The sequence below is a fragment of the Xyrauchen texanus genome, chromosome 43, assembly GCF_025860055.1.
Source record: "Xyrauchen texanus isolate HMW12.3.18 chromosome 43, RBS_HiC_50CHRs, whole genome shotgun sequence".
NCBI classification, from domain to species: domain Eukaryota; kingdom Metazoa; phylum Chordata; class Actinopteri; order Cypriniformes; family Catostomidae; genus Xyrauchen; species Xyrauchen texanus.
The window spans coordinates 29,234,161-29,255,972 of NC_068318.1; the positions used below are offsets into that span (position 1 = coordinate 29,234,161).

General features: G+C 38.8%; 1 protein-coding gene across 3 annotated transcripts in view; it reads left to right on the forward strand.

Annotated features, from left to right (window-relative positions):
- LOC127635639 (calcium/calmodulin-dependent protein kinase type II subunit gamma-like) overlaps positions 1-20,859 on the forward strand; it is a 76,626-nt gene extending 55,767 nt beyond the window's left edge. For all 3 annotated transcript variants that reach the window (XM_052115804.1, XM_052115806.1, XM_052115807.1), the window contains 10 exons: positions 1,580-1,648; positions 3,878-3,922; positions 7,638-7,686; positions 9,700-9,780; positions 11,193-11,312; positions 14,147-14,296; positions 16,715-16,790; positions 17,681-17,775; positions 17,903-18,137; positions 18,276-20,859. In XM_052115804.1, the coding sequence (XP_051971764.1) occupies positions 1,580-1,648; positions 3,878-3,922; positions 7,638-7,686; positions 9,700-9,780; positions 11,193-11,312; positions 14,147-14,296; positions 16,715-16,790; positions 17,681-17,775; positions 17,903-18,135 (918 nt within the window). In that variant the 3' untranslated portion in view covers positions 18,136-18,137; positions 18,276-20,859. The remainder of the gene's footprint in view (positions 1-1,579; positions 1,649-3,877; positions 3,923-7,637; positions 7,687-9,699; positions 9,781-11,192; positions 11,313-14,146; positions 14,297-16,714; positions 16,791-17,680; positions 17,776-17,902; positions 18,138-18,275) is intronic.
- The last annotated feature ends 953 nt before the right edge of the window (positions 20,860-21,812 follow it).

Here is a 21,812-nt window from a genome sequence, read left to right on the forward strand (position 1 = left end):
CTGTACATACTCCAGAGAACTGAACTTAGAAATCAAGTCTGAAGAGTTTGTAGTCCAAGAATTGATGCATTTCTATGCCCAGCCTTATTATATATTTATTTTAGCCGGAGTACTCAAACTGAGAGAGATAGGCTGCATCTGAAATCTTAATCAGTTACTCAGGCTTAACTGACAGCGTTTATGAATGAATGGAAGTCTTAAGGCAACTGGTCTCAGGACAGTTTGAAGAGCACCTTATTTTCATCCTGCCTCTGTATACAGCCTTCGAAGGCAGCATTTTCCAGTTTTCGGACGCAGCCATAGACAGAGAAGGCAGAAGCCACAGTCACACCATTTCCTAACCTGATGGCATACGACACGTAATGAAATGTATGTTTTAATCATCAGAGTTTTTGTCCTAACTGTCCTTGACGAGCGACGGTACATTCTGTCATTCACTTGGTTTCTATTTTCGCCATTATCACGCTGGGTAACACCGCCCGCTGTGATTGCACCGGACCAAATACGTTCTCATAACAGTATATTGCCAGCATCTCATGAGCCGGTTAAAAACAACTTGATTTTGGCCAAGAATGTCACACCTAACTAATGTTTCGCTGAGGTATCGTTCTCTTCAGGCGGAGGTTCAGAATGGAGAACAGGTGACAAACATTCCCGCCCAATCCATCTCTGTTTGATTGAATGTTCTGGTTAAATAAAATAAGTCTGGGCATAGAAATGCATATATTCCTGGACTTCAAACTCTTTTAGACATGTTTTGTTAGTTCAGTTCTCTGGTTTGTTTGCAGCTGTGTTCTGTTCTTTAGTATCACTGCGGCGGACCTGTTTTAAGATAAACAAAACAGTCGCCATAAACTGCCATTGTATGACATCACTGAGCACAGCATTATTTTCACAATTCCTCCTTTTGTGTTAAGAAAAGTCATATTGGGTTATAACAACACAAGGGTTAGTAAACAATTACTGAATTAAACTTTTTGGGTGAACTATCCCTTTAAGCTCAATCGACAACATTTGGCATAATGTTGATTACCGGTACCACAAAAAATACATTTGAGACATCCTTCATTAAAAAAACAACAACAACATCAACAAAACACTGGGTTACATTGAGGCACGTACAATGGAAGTGAATTGGACCAATCGATAAACATTCAAATACATTGTTTTAAATGTATAGCCATTTGACTTAAGCGTTTTTCATGCTAACGTGATTTTAGTGTGATAAATTGCTTACTAAACTTATTTGTGTAAAGTTATATCCAATATTGCAACTTCGTTGTCATGATGACGTAATTGACAAACCCTTAACTTGAGCTTAACTGGAATTGAACCCAGAGCAAAATGTTCAAATTCTTTGAAACTTGATGTATTATTACTAAGGCCTTCAGCTCATTGTAACCCTTGTTAACCTCAAACGTTCCCCATACAGTGGGGTACACATTTGCCTAAAGATAAAACACTTTTTCTCTCACTGCGAACACATTATTACCCCCATTTATTTCTCTCTTTTTGTTGTCTTCTCGCCCCTAAAACACCCACTGATTCCATTTAACACCCTGTTTTGTGTTCTGCACAGCCACAGTCAAACAGCATGAAAAACAGCATAGTCACCAGTCCCAAAGGCACCGTCCCTTCTCCTGCACTGGTATTTACCTCCTTATTCCTCTCTGTCCTCTCTCGATCCATCTTCTCATCCAACCTGTCTGTCGCTTTGGCTTCCATCAGCTGTCTCACATATGTCTGTCTGTGTAAGCGTCTGGCCCATCTAAGACCACCTGCTGTCGACCGTGTGTTTGTGAACGACGCTCGCACACGCTATCTCCATCATTGTCATGTTGACATATCCAATTTTGTGCATTTGTGCATGAACGATGTTTGCGTTTTTCATGGTTGTCTTTTGATCGACAGCAGATTAAACAAATTTTAAGTGTTTGTTTACATTTTGTTTACAACTCTCATTATGTCGCAATCATTTGACTGTTCGTTAAATATACTTGTCTGTACGTGTTTGTTCATTTTTGCTTGTTAACACACACTCTTTTCAATTAACCTAAAGCCTTGAAGTCTGAAGTAATGATGTGCTTCTGTTGATTGTTTATTCTGTTTTAGTTAGACAGTATTGAATCATATGTAATATATAGAAAAAATGATATAACCTAGACAAATTTACACACATTGTTTGTTAAAATGCTGTTTTTGTTTGATATATTGTGAGCCTCTATTGTTACAATTAACCAAATAAACAGCTGTAACGGTAGGCTTTCAACACTGAATAGTTTATTGTGTTTAAAAAGCAAAACTCTTTAGTTTGAAAGTGTTGTAATGTGAAAAGATTGTACATGTCCATTAATCTAAACATCAATCTAAAAAATATACGCATAATATGTTTGACTGTTAAAGGTATGATCTTGATATGCATAGGCTTTAAAGGGATAGTTCACCCCAAAATGAAAATTCTTTCATTATTTACTCACCCCCATGCCATCCCAGATGTGTATGACTTTCTTTCTTCTACAGAACACAAATGAAGATTTGTAGAAGAATATCTCAGCTCTGTTGGTCCATACAATGCAAGTGAATGGTGACCAAAACTCAGAAGGTCAAAAAGGACAAACAGTAAAGGCAGCATAAAAGTAATCCATACGACGCCAGTGGTTTAATCCATGGCTTCAGAAGATACATGATAGGTGTGGGTGAGAATATTTGAGTTATTACAGGTTTTTTTTCTATAAATCTACACTTTTACTTTCACATTCAGCCATCTACTGGTTAGGGCTGGTCAAAGGTGGAGATTTATAGTAAAAAAAGGACTTAAATATAGATCTTTTTCTCACCCACATCTATCATATGGCTTCCAAAGACATGGATTTATCCACTGGAGTCATATGGATTACTTTAATGCTACCTTTATGTCCTTTCTGGAAATTCTGTTTTCTAGTCACCATTTACTTGCATTGTATGGACCTACAGAGCTGATATACTCTTTTAAAAATCTTTGTTTGTGTTCAGCAGTAGAAAGAAAGTCTTACACATCTAGGAAGGCATGGGGGTGAGTAAATGATCAGAGAGTTTTCATTTTTGGGTGAACTATCACTTTAAATTCAAGAAATACCAGCCCTTCTCATGAGATATAGTTTATACTTATATTTTGAGACCAATTACGTAGATTCTAAAGTTTGTTTTACCCTGAATTACAACAGAAAACAGTGTTTTACTATCTATTGCGATTTATACACTTAGCATTTAAGTGTTAGTTCTGTCAAAAATGAAATTCTGTCATAATTTGCTCACTGTCATGTCCAAACCTGTATGTCTTTCTTTCCTCTGTGGAACTCAAAAGCAGCTGTTAAGCAGAATGTTAGTCTCAGTCACCATTCACTTTCATTGCATCTTTTTTCCATACAATGAAAGTGAATGGTGACTGAAACTGACATTGACCTGTTGTGGTCCAGGAAATAAAAGAATGGGTTTGGAACAACAAGAGGGTGAATAAATGATGACAGATCTTTTTTTTTTCTTTTTTTTTTGCTTTGTTTTTTTGTTTGCTGAACTGAATATACAAAAATGTTCAAAGTTGTACATTTCATGAACTTCTCATCAGCTCTACAGTGTTTTACACTGGAATTAGATGCAATCACATCTCTGGACTGGCTTCAGATCTTTGGCTTTTGAGCTTCGGCTGTCCTCTGCCTTTAACCAGAGAGCCACCTCCAACTAATAACCTCATCAACTTCCTCTTTAACTCCATCTCTCTCCGTTTCTTGTTCTGCTAACACAATCTTGTTTTATTCTTGCCATATCTCAACTCCATGTCATTTTGCTCCTCTTTTCTCTCGCTTTCTCCTTTTCTTCTTCTTTCTCCCTCTCACTTTAGGAGCCTCAGACCACTGTTATCCATAATCCAGTGGATGGGATCAAGGTATATCCTTCCCCACCCCCTCTTCCCTCCTCCCCATCCTTTCTTTCATCCTCCACCTCTCTCCTGTTCTCTGCTTCTGTTGCCAGTTCCTGTGTTGTGTGATGGAGGCGAGATTGTTTTGGATTTGTGACTGCTTCTGTATGAGAAAAGAGCTTGTCGTACTTGCAGTGTGTTAGCAAGAGTATAGCATCTAGTTTAATGTTCAATGTTAATTGTTCCAATCAAAGCAATGAAACATTGCCAGGATCGTTATAATTAATGAGTTGGCACAAGGAAGTAAATTACATCTTAGCATAAAGTAAACATGCACAAGTTTAGTGCAGAAAGTAAAGACAACATGAAACATGAAATTTTATTTCTGTAATTTGACGTGTTTTTGAGTGAATCGGGACGTTCAACAAGGATAAATTGTGGTGTGGCACTGGATTTTATCCATCGTAATTGATTGAATCATGAAAAGAGGGTGTTCCGTTCCAAAATCGACAGCCTGATCTCATAAAAATTATGTGACTTGTGTCAACATTTTTGCAAAATAATATTACCTGGTTCATTACACGTATTGCGGCAGTACAATGGTTAAATGTCCAATGTGTGGTGCTAAAATTATGTTTAATTTTCACTCTGAGTTTTAAATAAACAAAACTTACCTCTTTCCCTAAACCTTAAACCTAAACCTAACCATTAGTGCAGGGGTGTAACTACAGGGAGGGAAATTTGTGCATCTGCCCTAAAGACCAGGATTAGAGGGGGCCCGCAACAGTTGACCAAATGAAACCATAAAAATGATCAGGGGCCCGAGGGGTGATGAAAAACGACGATGCCCCACAAGGAAGGGGCCCGACAGTTTCTTTTCACTGGGGTCCACGAGATCCAAGTTACACCACTGCGATAGTGTCATAAATGGATTTACTGGATATACATAAGCATGCATGTCATTTTGTGGTGCTTCTATGGCACGTTCGGCTCATGTGTCGATTCGTGATCTCATTAGGACTCCGGTGCTTTGCATCGTAAATGCATCGCAAGTCAGTTCTGATGACTTAAGCTTATAAATGGAGTTTATTATGTAATCCAAATGTTAAAATGTGTCACCTTAAAAGTCATGCGCTTTAGTAAAAGTGTTTATATGTCAGAAGAAAGCATTGCGTGAGGAACAGAGTGAAAAGTACGTGTTTATAAACCGATAATCTACCGTTTTACTCATGATTGGTGTGGATGAAAATGTAAGTATTTGTTGTTGTAGTGCCTTCAGTGTTTATTTCACCGGGAAACTGCCCCAATGCATTCAATGAGCCACCTAAAAATAATTTGGCATAAAGTTAAGTATATTAACGTGATTCTACGAGACCAGGTTGAAAATTGAGCCAGATGTTGAAAGGGGAGGGCATAAAAAAAAATAAGATTACTTAGTGATGTCATCTAAAAAGACAGTGTTTCGGGGGCGGAGCCAACAACATTTTCATGAAAGATTAGAGTGCATTTTGATTTCATGTTGACTTTAACCCTTTAAAACCTGGCATATGAAAGAATCGCCAGAAAATACAAATGTTGTTTTTTGTACCACTAGACAAACTATAAAAATACATTGTAATGTATCATATTTTATACAGTAGGATTTAAAGGTCATTATCCTCCAGAGGCTCAGCAAGGAGATTTGTTATTTAAGTTTATATTAGCCCATACATGCTACAGTGGTAGATTTTGGGGTATTATCAGAGAACTCCCTGGGCTTTTCAGAGATACCAATAACCATAACAACATCCTCTGCTTGGTCTATTAATATGGATTGAATTGTATTTCAATTCATTTCAGCACATCAAATACAATATGGATAAAATCTTTTTTTTTTTACAATAAACAATTTTTATCTAATGTATTTTATGCACAAAACATACTATTGACATAAAAAAGGAAATTGTGAAACCTTTTTTGCTGGGTCTCAGGAACTTATGGTGGGATGACATCATCATAGCTTGTAATGTAAAATAATGAGATCTTTATAAGGACAAAGCAGGGTGCATATATAAAAATACACAGAAATTAGTTCACGCTTTAAATATATCTAAATATAAAAAGTATATGTCTGAATTTTCAAAGCTCTGTAATTGTATTTTATTTATTTTTTTTGGTGGCCATGAATGTAATGTAATGGTGATTGAGAAATACCTCAAAAGCCTGTTGTATCATATTTGATCATTTCAACTGGCTTTTTCAATAAAATAATATACAAACTTTTAAACAAGCACAAGTTGCTTATATTCAGCAAATATTCATTTAAAATATCAGTAACAATGTAATTATTACTATTACTTTTAATTTATTAAAATAAGCTGTCATTTATCCCAACATAAGATTAACTTTTCGCATAAGTCCGCCACCATTTTAAATAGATCGAAACAAATATTGAAATTTTTTTTTTTCACAAATAACCACTAGATGGTGCCATAAACAAGTGAAACATACCATATGTTTATTGGCTTTTCAGCTTGAACAGAGAGTGAAAAAGGAGCTGTCAAACGTTGTGTATCATATTTGATACACACAGCATTATAGGGTTAAGGATGCAGTTGACATTTATTTTTGCCACTTTTTATCAATAAGAGATACTGTAGTATTTTGCGAGAGGAGTTGGTTTGGGACACTACGCAGACCGGATTCAATGGATTCCCCCTCCTTTGGGACCCATATCACCAGAGGGTGTTCACTCCTAAAGCTTCTTCATTTATTAGATGTCAGAAGTTAAATGCAAGCTATTAAATGCATTTACTGTGTGTGGGTGGTTACATGCATATGCAGACGGGAGGGTTCAAAGTGGCTGCAGCTGTGTACTCAATGCTGCTATCTGGGAGACTCAAGTGGAGATGCACAACAGCGCAGAGAGGAGCAATATTAAATGTAGCTGGGAGGCTGATGGGTGAACCAGCCTGAGATTAAACCTACATATACAGTATGGCTAGGAAGGATCCAAATATATCAAACCATTTATATCTGTGGTTCTCAACTGGTTTTGCTTCAGGACCCAGATTTTACATTGGATCACAGGTGGTGACCCATCACAGTACCAACATTATTTAATTGTCGTAAAATAAAAAATTAAATATGTTAATATTACCATGAATTGCATAGGCCCAACCGTCTGAAAAATTATTAACCAAAATAGGCTGAATAGGAAAATTGACCATTTTCCTATTGACCGAAAATCCGTAAACAACAGCACAAGTGTGCTTCAGTTGGCTGACACACAGAACAAACTATGCACCAAACATTGTGTCAATATGATGCATATTACTAAGTAATATGACAAAATACCATGGTTTAGCGCTTGGTTGGATGCACAGACATTGTCGTCACCAACAAAAGAACTTGGAAGTCTTTTCTCCTCCTCCTTAAATGTTTATTAGCCTATTCCTTTTGATATACCAACTGAGCAAGATCTATTGTTAGTTGCATTTTATTATTTGCATTCAGCATTGTATTTTCTTTGCTGTCCTCGTTGAGAACCACTTTTGTACACTACTATTGACATTGTCTTTCACTAGAAGTGAATTATGTTCTTCATTAGTGGTGATGATGATTATCTCATTCATTTCAGTGTTGATATTGGTTGTGCTTTATCGCAGTTAGTCTGTGACGGTCGCACTTGTTTTGTTATTTGGTGTATATGTGTGAACAAAGATTTGAGATCAGTGAGTGATTGTATTTGTCTGTTCCACAGGAATCTTCGGACAGCAGCAACACCACAATTGAGGATGAAGATGTCAAAGGCGAGTGGCATTCTGCAAAACTGTTTATTTGCTGCAAAGTTAATTTGTTGCAAAATTGTCTGTCTGCCAGAAGCACCGGTGTAAAGCGGAGGATGGCGGGGCTTGGCTGGAACAACGCATGCCTGGTCCCCAATCAGCCTGATGGGGGCGTGTGATGGATAAAGGTGGCCGGTGACAACGGTTTGAGAGAGAGAGAGAATGACATGGAGCTGCTTTTGTGTTTATGTTTGTGTCTTTCTCTCGAACCGTTGTCACCGTCCCCCTTTATCCCTCGCGCGCCCCCATCAGGCTGATTGGGGACCAGGCGTGCGTTGTTCAAGCCCGGCCCCGCCCTCCTCCGCTCTACAACCGGATAATGCTTAGATGCTGAATCGGGTGCTAAAACAAAACACACACAATGTGGGCACACAACGCTATCAGTGGGCAATATTCGTTATTGGAAATATCGAAATATCTGTACTGATAAGCAGGTGTCTTGGGCCACGTCCAAACTAACTCATTTTCATTTGAAAATGCATTCATTTCGCTAAGTTTATGCCTTTCATCCACTCTAGAACAGTGTTTTCCTCCAACAAAAAATGTCTCTTGTGTATTTAAGCCCTTGTTTTCCCTGTTTCCTTTGTCAGTTTTTGCATGCTTTGGCTATGCTCTGTGCTAGGTTCCCCGTGTTTTGCGTTTCCTTTTATTCTGTGTTAGCTTGTTTATTTTTCAGTTTAATAAAGCTGCGTGTAGATCCTCATTCCTTGCCTGCCTCATCACAGATCTGTGCAAGAACTGACAAAGGAAACAGGGAAAACAATGGCTTAAATACACAAGGGAAAACAAGGAACACCTGGGGAAACAATCAGGGAGAATCAATCAAGGATTAAACTACAAGGACTGCAAAACTAACACAGGAAACTAAATAAGAATTCCAACATAATGGCACAAAAACAAAAGACAACAGGGATCATGACACCCATAAAGCAATGTGAATGACGTGATGGGGAAATGTAAAACTAATGATTTAAAGCTGTTGATTATAATTATATTAAAACGTTTATTGCAAAACATTCAAACAGTATATGGAGGTAATTTGTGAGTGGGTGGTCTCTGCAGAGCTCTTTGGACACACTTTGCTTGCCAGATACTCTGAATGGTGGATCTTTCTCAACAGGATCATGAGTAGTGTAGTTTTTCAGCACAACTAAACACGATTTTTTTAAATGAAGTTGAAGTAATGCAGACTGATGGCTTTAACAGAAGCATTTACCATCGATGAACAACCTTGGAGCTTACGGTAGGTCTGTCTTTAAAGGTTTATAAGATCAAGTCCCCTGTGGGATTTTTTGGGGGATTCTTCTGGAACCAGACTGTTGCACTCTATTGAAGGCAGATGGTGCACATTTTTTTAATACCATTTTATTTCATTGTTCAGATGGAAAACAAAACAAGTCAAACATGTTTCATTTTAGATTTGAACAAACTTTGATAGAGTTTCGTCCTCATTGTATCATTGTTACGACATAACCCTGAGGTTCAAACTGAACGAAAAGCCTTCAAGATATCAAGAGTCCCTCTGAGTTCGTAAGTTCCAGAAGAAGTGTTCTCTTAATCCTACTCTCTGAGATGCAGCTCTTCTGGGAGACACATTTGGGAACGCTGTGAGGCCACCTTGAATTTATTTTTATCTCTTGGAACGAGAAATGTGAGATATGTGGGCTAGGGTTGTGTGCGTGTATGCACGTGAGTGTGTTTAATCCACATGAGTAAATGTAAGTTCACCTTGCACGATTTTGTTCATTGTGTAGTATGTTATATTCTGATTGGTGGTGTAACAAAAGTGGCCGGGGCTAATTATTGCACTTCCTGTAAATTGCTTGACCTTTATAAAAGGTTGCAGTCATATCATTAAATAGCATGGCCGTTCTATTTTTCCTCTCCCCAACGCCCACCTCTGATATCTGTTTTCTGCCCTCGTTTCTCAGTTTTATCTTTTCAAATTCTCCCCAACTTCTCCTTCCCATTCATCAGGTAAAAGCCTAGATAGTGGTTCAATAAAAGCCCCCTCTGAAGTCAGCCAATCACCTCCGGGCTCCGCCCCCGCCATCTTCTGTAAGTCTAAGAATTATCTCCACTTGTTTGGTTTGGCCTGTCTGGTTTGTACAGCATCTATCAGCCCATATTAACTTCAACAAACCCCTGTGAATGTCACTCCATCAGGTGCTGTTTGTTTCCTATACTTAATTAATGGCATGGTGTAGTTGTTAAAGCTCACAATTGGTAATTGCAAGACCAATTATTTCAATCGATATGGATTTAATTAAAGGTGCAATATGTACTAATTTTCATGTAATATTTGCCTTTTTTTTGCCAATGCGTGAACAGCTTGTAACGCAATTTAATTTAGCCCTTCCCTGACTTCCTAGGTTGCCTATTAAATCCTGTTGACTGATTTTCATGCGAATGGAGAGGGTCGTTGTGATGTGACGTTTATGCGCGCTCCCGAGAGCATTGCCTCAGTAATAGCTTCTCTTTCGCTATTCAACAGCGTCAACAGACAGTCTTCAACACTAGTTAACATTATCTTAGAGATGGAATCCAAAAAACGTCCGGCTCCCAAAAAAAAAAAAAAAACTCAAATGTATCTACTCAATCCTGTCTGGCGTCGCGGGAACGTGATCGTGGTCGAGCAAAAACTAGAATGAACATCGGCAGTGCATTTGGTTCCTGGAGGGACCTCCGTTCGGTTTTGGGGAGCAAAACCGACGCTGAATTGGCATTCTTCTTATTGGACAGGTAAGCTTACATAACATGTGAAATATAGTGCAATAAGGATTGATCTGTGTAATTTTAGCTAACTTGATCTTGCCTGCTAACGCTGATGCTACCTTGCTTCGTAACTTTCAAATAATTTCAACGATCTTCTCTTTATATAAAACTCAGGTATACAGGATAAATTCAAGCAAATACGCTGGTTTCTTATTCGTGGTACAACATATGACATACAATAGTGCAACAGTGCAGCGCAACAGTAAACTGTCTGGTATAGTTCGGTCAGCATGATGCCAGTGAATCACGTTCAGTCTCTTTGTACATTACATCATTGTTTTGGCTGATGCTCGTGTCCCTATGGAGTGTGTGCACGAGCACGAGCAACAGGCAGCTGGCTGCAGTTCACTTAACGGCCACAGGTGTCATTAATAACAAGGGTTTCTGAATCGTACATACTGCACCTTTAAGTGTAGCAGTAAGGGGATTTCATCACCATGCCATTCAAAGAGCATAGACTATCTATTTGGAATCTAAATCTTTCCTTCATGCTCTAGTAGTCTAATGGTGATACACTCCCTGCTGTTGTATGTGCTGCCCCTCTATGGCAGAAATTGGAGTGGCATGCATTCAAGCACCTTACCTGCATGCAAAGCCATCATCTCTCCACTTGAAATGCATTTTCATTGGAATCTTCACCATCATGTTCCCTCTTACCATTGGTCATCATTACCCCTTCCCCCATGTGTATCCAGCCACCAAGCTGAGTGACATCCTGGGCTGTGCACGCAGGGGCTCGGGGCCTTCAGCCATGCCTGAAAGAGAAGCAGCTGCCCTCTCCACCCCCTCTCCTCCACACACCCCTGTCATACAAAGTGAGTACAGTGCCCCCTGCAGACGTTTGTGCACAGGGTCCAAATTTAACTTTTTGCCTCACTCACCAGTGGCTAGTGGAAAAATTAACAGCCATAAATCTTTTGTATCTTAACCTTTTTTTTCTTCTTTTTTTTTTTTGGTGGTTATTTTGACTCCTTTATAAAAGGGTTTGCAAAGTTCTGCAAGACAATGGAAGGGTTAAACTCTATCAATCAAATTACAGTTTTCATTATTTAGCTGTTTTTCACTTGTACATTTGCAACAAACAGCAGAGGACTTGTACTAAACATTCTCTCAAAACATCAAAACTCCTCGTGAATTTTTCTCAAATTTTAAAGTACTTACGATTTAAAAAATGTGTCTTCCTTGCTAGACTTTTGGTTTTGGTTGGAAAGAGGTAAAAAGAGGTAAAAGTTGTTGGTAAAGTTGTTCTCTAGTAGACTGTTTTTATCTCTCTCCAACATTTTGTGAGTAACAACTACATTTAAAATGACCATTTAGGGTGTGTTTGGAATTCAGAAGTCAACGGTGAAATTGCGCTGGTTGATGTCAGTATTGGGGGAGCTATTTTGAAACTGCAGTTAGGATGAGAACAGGTAAATGAGATACGTGATATTTATTGCTCTCTTCATTGAGCAGTTGCTGTGCTAACCATAGCATAGTCAATAAGCTTCACTACTTAGTGCATTACTCAAGCATTTAGGATGCTCACATTCAATGTCACTAGCTAGTACATAAAGGAATAAAAGAGATGAATCGGACAGTTACTTTGACATATCTCATTTTGTTGGGTTTACATTCAATTAGGTTCCCTCCAAAGTATTTGAGTTAAGTTACATAGTAATTATAAGTTAAGAAAACTCATTTCAAACACATTGAACCACTCTAATCAATTGAATCAACTTCAGCCAAAGAGTTTATTTTTTATTTTTTTGTTTTTGAGTGAAGGCGTCCAAGGTTACGCAATCGTAGAAGAAGGCCAAGTCACTTTAAAGGTGCACTTAAGTTAACTTTTGTTGTTTATCAGTATTTTGACTATTTAAAATAGTTTTTTTCTAGTTTTATTAGTGTATATTAAGTATACATTTGTGCTCAATTTAATGTTACTGTCATGTATAATGTTAATGTTACTGTTAATGTCACCCAATTTGTGTAACCCTTATGAAAATGAACCATGGTTTTCTAAAGTAATATTAAAGTGACCATGACTATAGTAACCATGGTTAATTTTGTGGTTACAATGGTTTCACTATGGTTACACTATGGTCAATGTAGTAAAATCGTGGTCATCCTAATTATCAACGCAACATAACACTTCTGAACGTCTGATTGAGGAATTTATAAAATCATCCAACTGTCGTATATCTGTCTAGCTTCAATGTAGCAAGCTCCCTTTTGTTAATAGCTTGTAGTGTAGCTAACTACTTTTTTTAAAGAGCAGCTTGACTGAAGTCAACTACTTCAGTTATGAGAAGCTTCAAGCTTTTAGCTTGGAAATACACAAGCTTCACTCGTCACAGTAATGGTAAACCCCAAAACTCCAGTATAACAGAAATTCTTCTAAATCTCATTATAACAAAACATACATTATCAAGTATCCCCCTTTATCTTCACCTTGCACAAAAACACAAAATAACACTTAATTTTAACTTAATTTACTCTCCCTATCGAGTCCCATGTCAAGTATGCTGGGAACTAGAAATCCCCTACCCAATTTCAGTTTAACAAACCAAAAATATTCATGTTGTCCAACCAGAAATGGATTAAAGTCATTTTTTTTTTTAATTGAAACAACTCATTAAATTAGGTTCACTTGGTTACATGCATTTTTTTAAGAATTTTTTGTTTTGTTTTGATGCAGCTTCATTCAAAATTGTGTATGAATTTATGTTTTCAGTTAAAGAGGCCATTGTACAAATTCAATTTTCACAGTGAGCCATGATTCAATTAATCCAAGAGTGAAAATATCCAATAACAGGGCAGTTACTGAAATTACACATGTAGTATTCGGCTGATCATGTCATTCTAACATGGCAGCCCCCATTAGGGGATCCTTTCCATCTAAAATAAAACTGATTTTATAAGGTTAATGTTATGATCAGGGCTGGACTGGTAATCTGGCATATGGGCATTTTCCCAGTGGGCCGACGCACTTTGGGGCCGATCAGGGGCAGACTGGCCATTGGGAGAAACGAGAGGGCCGTCTGCGAAACGGGCCGAATGGGCCGTGATAAGATAAAATGAGCATTGTTTTCATATCGTTTATTTTAACCGGTTCATTAGCATGAACGGCACGAAGGAACCGATTCACTTAAATTATTACGAGTGAGAGAGAGAACGGCTTAGGTGAGCGCATTTGATTACTACTTTGGCTCCATTACCACATTTGCAACACAATGTGACAAATGTAGTGTTTTGTGATGCTAGGGCACTACTCGTTGGAAAATATAGCTTGTTACTGGAAAAACTACACTGTTTTGATCATAGCCAAACTACTGTATCACAACTGAAAAATTTAATCAAGCTTTGCTATTTTTAGCTAGTTACTCCCCAACACTGCTTACCAAATCCAATTACTAATTTTTACTGGCATTTGGCGAGTGCTAATTTTGGACCCTGCTCATGCACTGTCTATTGGCCCAAGCCTTTATCATGTCCTCTTGTTATTGATGCAGATCCCCTCTGGTCAGACACAACTTTCCCCTGCATCTTGTTATTTCATTGTCATTTGTCTGATGTTGTTGTCATCAGTTTTCTGTTTATCTCTTTACATGTTCTCCATTTCTTTGTCTCATTCATGATGGCATAATCCTCACTTACCTGATCCGCGTAGCCCGGTTCACAGATCTGGTGAGCAGTGTGGGCCGCGTACCCGCCCCGCAACCTCAGGCTGAGACGACAACCTTTCGAAATTCTGCCCCCCCTCCCCAGCACTCCTCCCCCCCAACCCCACCTCCCTCCAGTCCCTCTGTTTCTGTGCAGAGTGAGTACAGCCTGTTGAGTGTGTGTGTGTGTGTGTGTGTGTGTGTGTGTGTGTGTGTGTGTGTGTGTGTGTGTGTGTGTGTGTGTGTGTGAGAATTTCAACTTTCCACAAAGTCTGGTCCACATTACAACTTACAAATCTTGCCAAGGACTGCCTACTTTGATAGTAAGGGGCCATTTGACTGGCATGTAAATTAACCAACCACGTTTTCCATTTTCTACTTGACGTATAGAAGCGGGTAAATCTGAAACTTCATATAAAATGGAAGTAAGATGGGTTGTGAACGGCATTTCATGTTGGCTTTAACAGTCTGTGGGTGTGCCGTCTGAGGCTGAATCTTCCCTCAAAGCATTTTCTTGGTATATTCTCATCAGCCAACTGTACCAACACATGACACTCAAAAATATCAGCAGAAACTGTGTTTTTCCAGTTAAGAGCACAGCATGACCATGTTTTGTGGTTCCCTGATAGAACATGCACTGGCATACTTCACTGGTCGTACATCTATACATATCTGTTGGTTAACAGTGAAGTTGCAGGAGGAAGTGTGTCAGGTTTATCGCAGCTGATACCACAGTCAGAGTTACTTGATCAGGCCTGTGGTGTCACATTGACAAGGAGAACCTGAAGGACGTGTTAAGGCCACTAAGCTCCTCTAAATTGGAGCAGGAAGCTGTGAAGGGAGGGAGAGCGAGAGTGAGAGAAAGAAACAGGGAGTAAGCCTTATCTGAGGAGGCAGAAATAGCTCCAACAACTCAGCAGCTCCATGCAGTTAACAGGGAAAAGACGGAAGAAGACAAGATAGAGGAAAGTTGCGGAAATTGCAGCGGCAGTTCATTCAGACTTAATGCATTGTTAAATGTCACATACTCCAGCTGCATGGAGATTAGATAAAGAATTAGTTTTTGTGAGCATATGTGCATTTACAAGTAGGCAGGTGAAGGTACAAATTGAATCAGAAGAGAGAGATACAAATTCAGTTTAGTCAGAGATTTTGGGAAGAATGGATGAAGGTCTAGACTGAAGACTATGACTGAGAAACCAGGTAAGTCCACAGCTGAGCTAGTGTCTTAAACCTTAGGTCATGTGCCCTCGCTGACCTCTGCCTATGTTTCATATATCTCGCATATGTTACAATATCTCGACACAAGATAGGGTTTTAAATGCATAATGGTTTTAATTATTAATTGCACTAAATTAACACGTTAAATTGTCAACCTTAGTGTATGCACAAATGAGATGTAAGAACTATAGCAGAATAAAGCAAATTTGTTGACTTGGATTATAGCGCATGCGCCATATTGTAGTACGGCCTACTTTGTACTGTCATTTTATTTATTTTTGGAACTTATTTTGGAACTTGACAGTTCCAGTCGCTGCTCTTTTCATTGAATGAGACCTTATTCACTTGTATACCTTATATCTTTGATTTTTAATGGGAATGACAATGAGGCTGTGAGGGATAGATTTATAGAGAATCAGAATGAGCTTTATTGCCAAATATGCTTACACATACAAAGAATTTGTCTTGGTGACTGTAACAAAGTTCAGTGGAAAGGAGGAGGCGAGAACCGGCTTGACAATATAAATAATCTTTTAATAGAACAAAATGACACAAATATAAACACATGCAGGGCAGCTGCCCGTATCTCTCTCTCTCTCTCTCTCTCTCTCTCTCTCTCTCTCTCTCTATCTGCCACCTCCAGTCGTCTTTATCCCTCTCGAGGGCTAATTAGCCTGATTAGGGGCCAGGTGTGCAGCATCATGGTAAAATGTTAAATGGTCTGCACTTATATAGCCCTGTTTATTAACCTTAGAGGTTACCAAAGTGCTTTACACTGTGTCCCATTCACCAATTCACACACACTCATACACCAATGGCGGCAGAGCTGCCATGCAAGGCGCTAGCGTGCCTTTGGGAACAACTTGGGGTTCAGTGTCTTGCCCAAGGCACTTCGGCATGTGGAGTCATGTGGGCCGGGAATCAAACCGCCAACCCTGCGATTAACAGCCAACCTGCTCTAACACCTGAGCCACAGCCGCCCACATCATGACCCGGCCCTACCATCCTCTGTGCCACACTCCTCCACTCCACACGTCCGTATGTGCCATTGAAGAGATGGTATGTCTGTCCCTCACAGCCTCATTGTCATTCTTATTAAAAATCAAAGATGGCGCTAGCGTGAAGAAGGTCTTTTGGGAAGAGTTCATAAAATCCTTTTAAAATTTTCCATTTTGTGTTCCATGGAACGGGGAGTAAATGATAAGAGAATTTTACCTTTTGGATGAACTATTTGTTAAAAGTTGTTTTAAATTTTGGTTTGAGATAAATGGTGAGACCGAGGTGGAATTATTCATCTTGAATTGTGTGTGTTTGTGTGTGTTGGTGTATTGTGTGTGTTGGTGTTTTCCATACAGCACGCAAGCAGGAAATCATCAAGATCACGGAACAGCTGATAGAAGCCATCAACAATGGGGACTTTGAGGCCTATGCGTAAGTCACTGTCTGCTTTCTTATAAATATGGCCTACATTCGGTGTTGATCTCGTCAACAAACTTACTGATAAAAATGTTCATTGTTGGAGTTTTTTATTTATTTATTTTGTCAACGATAAAACACAAAAACAAATTATGACGAGAAACAAATACTGCAAGATATTAACAGTGCACAAACACTATTTATATATTTATTTTAAAGGAACAGTACACCCAAAAATTTAAATTCTCACATCATTTACTCACCCTCATGCCATCCCAGATGTGTATGACTTTCTTTCTTCTGCGGAACACAAAGAAAGATTTTTAGAACAATATCTCAACTCTGTTGGTCCGTTCAATGCAAGTGATATGATAGGTGTGGGTAAGAAACAGATCAAGTCCTTTTTTACAAAAATTCTCCTCCCTGCCTAGTAGGTGGCGATATGCACAAAGAATGTGCATCTATCTTATCACTTCAGAAGACATGAATTTAACCACTGGTGTGGTGTGGATGACTTTTATGCTGCTTTTATGTGAATATTGCAGCTTTAAATTTTTGGTCATCGTTCACTTGCATTCAGTGGACCTACAGAGCTATATTCTGTACATGTGAGAAAGAGATTAATCAGCTATATCCACAGCATAAACTTAATATAACAACTTACAGTTCATCTGCACAGACAATGAAGCGAAATAATTTTCTATCAAGTTTGTGCCTTTTTTAACATTATTTTCAATTAAAATGTTCGTTTTGCTGACTAAAATTATATGCTATTTCAGTTAGAGTAAAACGGACTAATTGACTTTTTTATAAAAAGACAAAAATGAAGTCTAAAATAAAAAACTGAACACTGCCTACATTCAATCATGGCAACCAACATCAAACAAACGTGCTTATTGTTACAGGAAAATCTGTGACCCTGGACTGACCTCCTTTGAACCCGAGGCTTTGGGGAACTTGGTTGAGGGAATGGACTTCCATCGATTCTACTTTGAAAACTGTAAGTGTGTTCAAGCAGCAATGGCTATAACCAGTAGACACCGAATCATTCCTGTCTAATCTAAGGGGCTTGACATCACTCAAAATGCCAGTGCCAGCTTTTTCCGTACATGTATGCTTCTTTACAGTGCTTGCAAAGAACAGTAAGCCCATCCACACCACCATCCTGAACCCTCACGTGCACCTTATCGGAGAAGATGCCGCCTGCATCGCATACATACGCCTCACCCAGTTCGTGGATGCGCAGGGCCGGCCGCGCAGCAGCCAATCAGAGGAGACCCGGGTGTGGCATCGCCGTGACACCAAATGGCATAACGTTCACTTTCACTGCTCTGGTGCGCCAGCCGCCCCTCTCCAGTGAAGGTGTGGATCTGGATTTGTTTCATTTGTTTTCATTTTTCGTTTAAGGATCCCTTTAAAGCATTAAACATGCTGAGTTGCACTTATTTACGACGAGATGTTGTGACACTGTCAACAACAGTTGTGTTTTTTGTATTTCAGTGTGGCCCTGCTATGTATGTTTTAGATGTGAGCGCACCTTACGGAGGTAAAGGACAGGGAGGACTAATAGTACGGCACCGGGGGTCCAGCGTAAGACCGCTCTGAAATCTCCAGCCTTCCAACTCTGGACACAGATGTCCTCCCTTGCATGCAAACCAACAGTCATTACTCTTCCTGCTGAGCTGCTCTCGATAACGCATCCAGACAACCCCTACCATTCTGACTCCGACGCAACCGAGCATGCTACGCACACATCCTCCTTTTACAACCGATCACCTTTGTGCCAAGACGGCATCAATCATCGAGAACATTCATTGACTTCAGGTTCCCATCTAGAATTATAACCTTATGTTATAACCACTATTATAACCTGCACGAATGCCATTTTTCCCCACAATCCCGTCACTGGCCCTCTGCCTCCAAAGTAGATCATGTTGTAATAAAATATTATTATAATTATTGAATTTATTCTTATTGTTACTGCTATTATTATGATTAATACTTCTGTCAGGATTCTAAGTATTGCTGTTGTTCTATTGGGATTGTATATTTGATGGTCAAAATGACTGATGTTGGTGGTAACATTCGTTTCACTTTTGTTTTTTGGTTTGGTTTGGTTTCTCTCCTTTCTTTAAAGCATGAATTCTGAGTATTATTGATTTCATTATTTTTTTTTGATTACATTTATTTTGGCAGCACTGTACAGGTTAAAGTTCATAGCTCACTAATCACATGACTTAACACATACTGTATGTGGTGACCAGACTTTCTGTTGCCATGATCAGTGTTTGTATTGTCAGGGTGCTGTCTTTAAATCACTTCATGGTCATCATTAACTTTAATTATGTGTTTTTCTATGAGAGATCTGTGAGGCAGCTGATATCATCAAAGCACAGAAGTTTCCCTCATTCTGCTTCATCTGCAGGTTGCCAAATTAAACTTCCATGAAACTGAGCTCCCCCCCCCCCTCTCTCTTTCTCTCTTTCTCTCTCTCTCCCCTTCCCGATCTCTCTCTCCCTCTCTCTCGCTCTCTCTCTCTCTCTAAATCAGAGCATAATCTAATTTATTAGGCTATAATAATCCAGTTCAGTGTCTCTGTGGTGACCAGCAGCAGATGTGTCTGTATTTACAATCATTGCTGATCTGGTCTTGTTTGCCCATCAAAGGTTTCTGAATTAATGGTCTGTGAGAAGGATTGTAGGGATTTGGGGGTGAATCTCACGAAACCTGTCAAGAATATGTCTGGGTAATATTTTAACTTTGAGATAAAAGAGAATATATTTGGGAATTTAAAAAAATGAAAACGAATTTGTGGGGGGTATTTTGTCATTTAAATAATGCATGAATAATGAAGAAAAAAATGTGATAGCCCTAAATTATTTATGCAAAAAAATGTCTTATGCAAAATAATAATAATAATAATGTATTATTATTATTATTAGTAGTAGTAGTAGTAGTAGTAGTATTAATAATATTTATAATTATACATAATTCATATTTGTTTTATTTAATATGAATAATTTTTGATTTATCAATTTCTGTTTTATTTTTGAAGTGAAATGTGACCTTGACATAATTTTATTGTGAGATTCAACCATGTGTTTATATTCATACTAGGAATATAATTATCAGGTTACTTTCTCTAATCAGTGAAATAGATATTTTTATTCAGGATATTGTAGGTCTGAGAAGATGAGAGTTATGAAAGAATATTGCAAGTTGTGTTGATTTATAAGAGCCCTTATTCAAAAGCAGTAGGGAATGTACTGCTGTGTGCTGGCCAACAGTGAGATTTAAATAGCCATTCTGGTTACCACGGTGATGAACACCTTGTGAATTCTCTTAATTGAGACTCGTACAGAAGTTTGGGAGAATTTGAACATGTTTCTAATTTTGTCAGGAATATTGTATTTCACCTTGACTACAGCTCTCATTCATTGTTTTCTTGTTTATCTGTATATGTGGGTTTTTAACCTTTTTTGTATGTTATTTATGTGGTTTGAGAGGGTTTGTTGTCTTTGCGTCATTTTAATGTGTGTATGCATGCGTGCATGTATGTGTTACTATACAATGGCACTGAAATCCTGAATGTGAAGTTCACTATATAAGTGTTGAAAGCCATAACGCACAGTCGTCTTTGAGCAAGAATTACAGCTGATTTAAAGGATCAGCAGATGTTTTTGTCATTGCTGTTGTCTTTTTTTAATTTGTGTACTTTACACTTAAAGGGGCAGTTCAACTAAAAATGAAAATTCTGTCATCATTTACTCACCCTCGTGTTTTTCCAAACCCCATGGAACACAAAATGAGATGTTTATTAGTATGTTAGCCTCAGTCACCATTTACTTTCATTGCCTATTTTTTCCCATACAATAGAAGTGAATGGTAACTGTTACATCCCTGTATAGTGTGCCGTGTGTAATTGTTTTGTTTGTTTTTTAAATCTCTCTCTCGCTCCCTCTTCTGGTGTGGATAGTAAAACCCACTATTGGGCTGAATTGTGGGGGTTGGGTTCATTTGGTACTCACAGGTGATGGAGGTTACCAGCATGCCTATACAGGTCCTTCTCAAAAAATTAGCATATTGTGATAAAGTTCATTATTTTCCATAATGTCATGATAAAAATTAAACTTTCATATATTTTAGATTCATTGCACACCAACTGAAATATTTCAGGTCTTTTATTGTTTTAATACTGATGATTTTGGCATACAGCTCATGAAAACCCAAAATTCCTATCTCAAAAAATTAGCATATTTCATCCGACCAATAAAAGAAGTGTTTTTAATACCAAAAAAAGTCAACCTTCAAATAATTATGTTCAGTTATGCACTCAATACTTGGTCGGGAATCCTTTTGCAGAAATGACTGCTTCAATGCGGCGTGGCATGGAGGCAATCAGCCTGTGGCACTGCTGAGGTGTTATGGAGGCCCAGGATGCTTCGATAGCGGCCTTAAGCTCATCCAGAGTGTTGGGTCTTGCGTCTCTCAACTTTCTCTTCACAATATCCCACAGATTCTCTATGGGGTTCAGGTCAGGAGAGTTGGCAGGCCAATTGAGCACAGTAATACTATGGTCAGTAAACCATTTACCAGTGGTTTTGGCACTGTGAGCAGGTGCCAGGTCGTGCTGAAAAATGAAATCTTCATCTCCATAAAGCTTTTCAGCAGATGGAAGCATGAAGTGCTCCAAAATCTCCTGATAGCTAGCTGCATTGACCCTGCCCTTGATAAAACACAGTGGACCAACACCAGCAGCTGACATGGCACCCCAGACCATCACTGACTGTGGGTACTTGACACTGGACTTCAGGCATTTTGGCATTTCCTTCTCCCCAGTCTTCCTCCAGACTATGGCACCTTGATTTCCGAATGACATGCAAAATTTGCTTTCATCCGAAAAAAGTACTTTGGACCACTGAGCAACAGTCCAGTGCTGCTTCTCTGTAGCCCAGGTCAGGCGCTTCTGCCGCTGTTTCTGGTGCCTGTGCACAGTGGCTCTGGATGTTTCTACTCCAGACTCAGTCCACTGCTTCC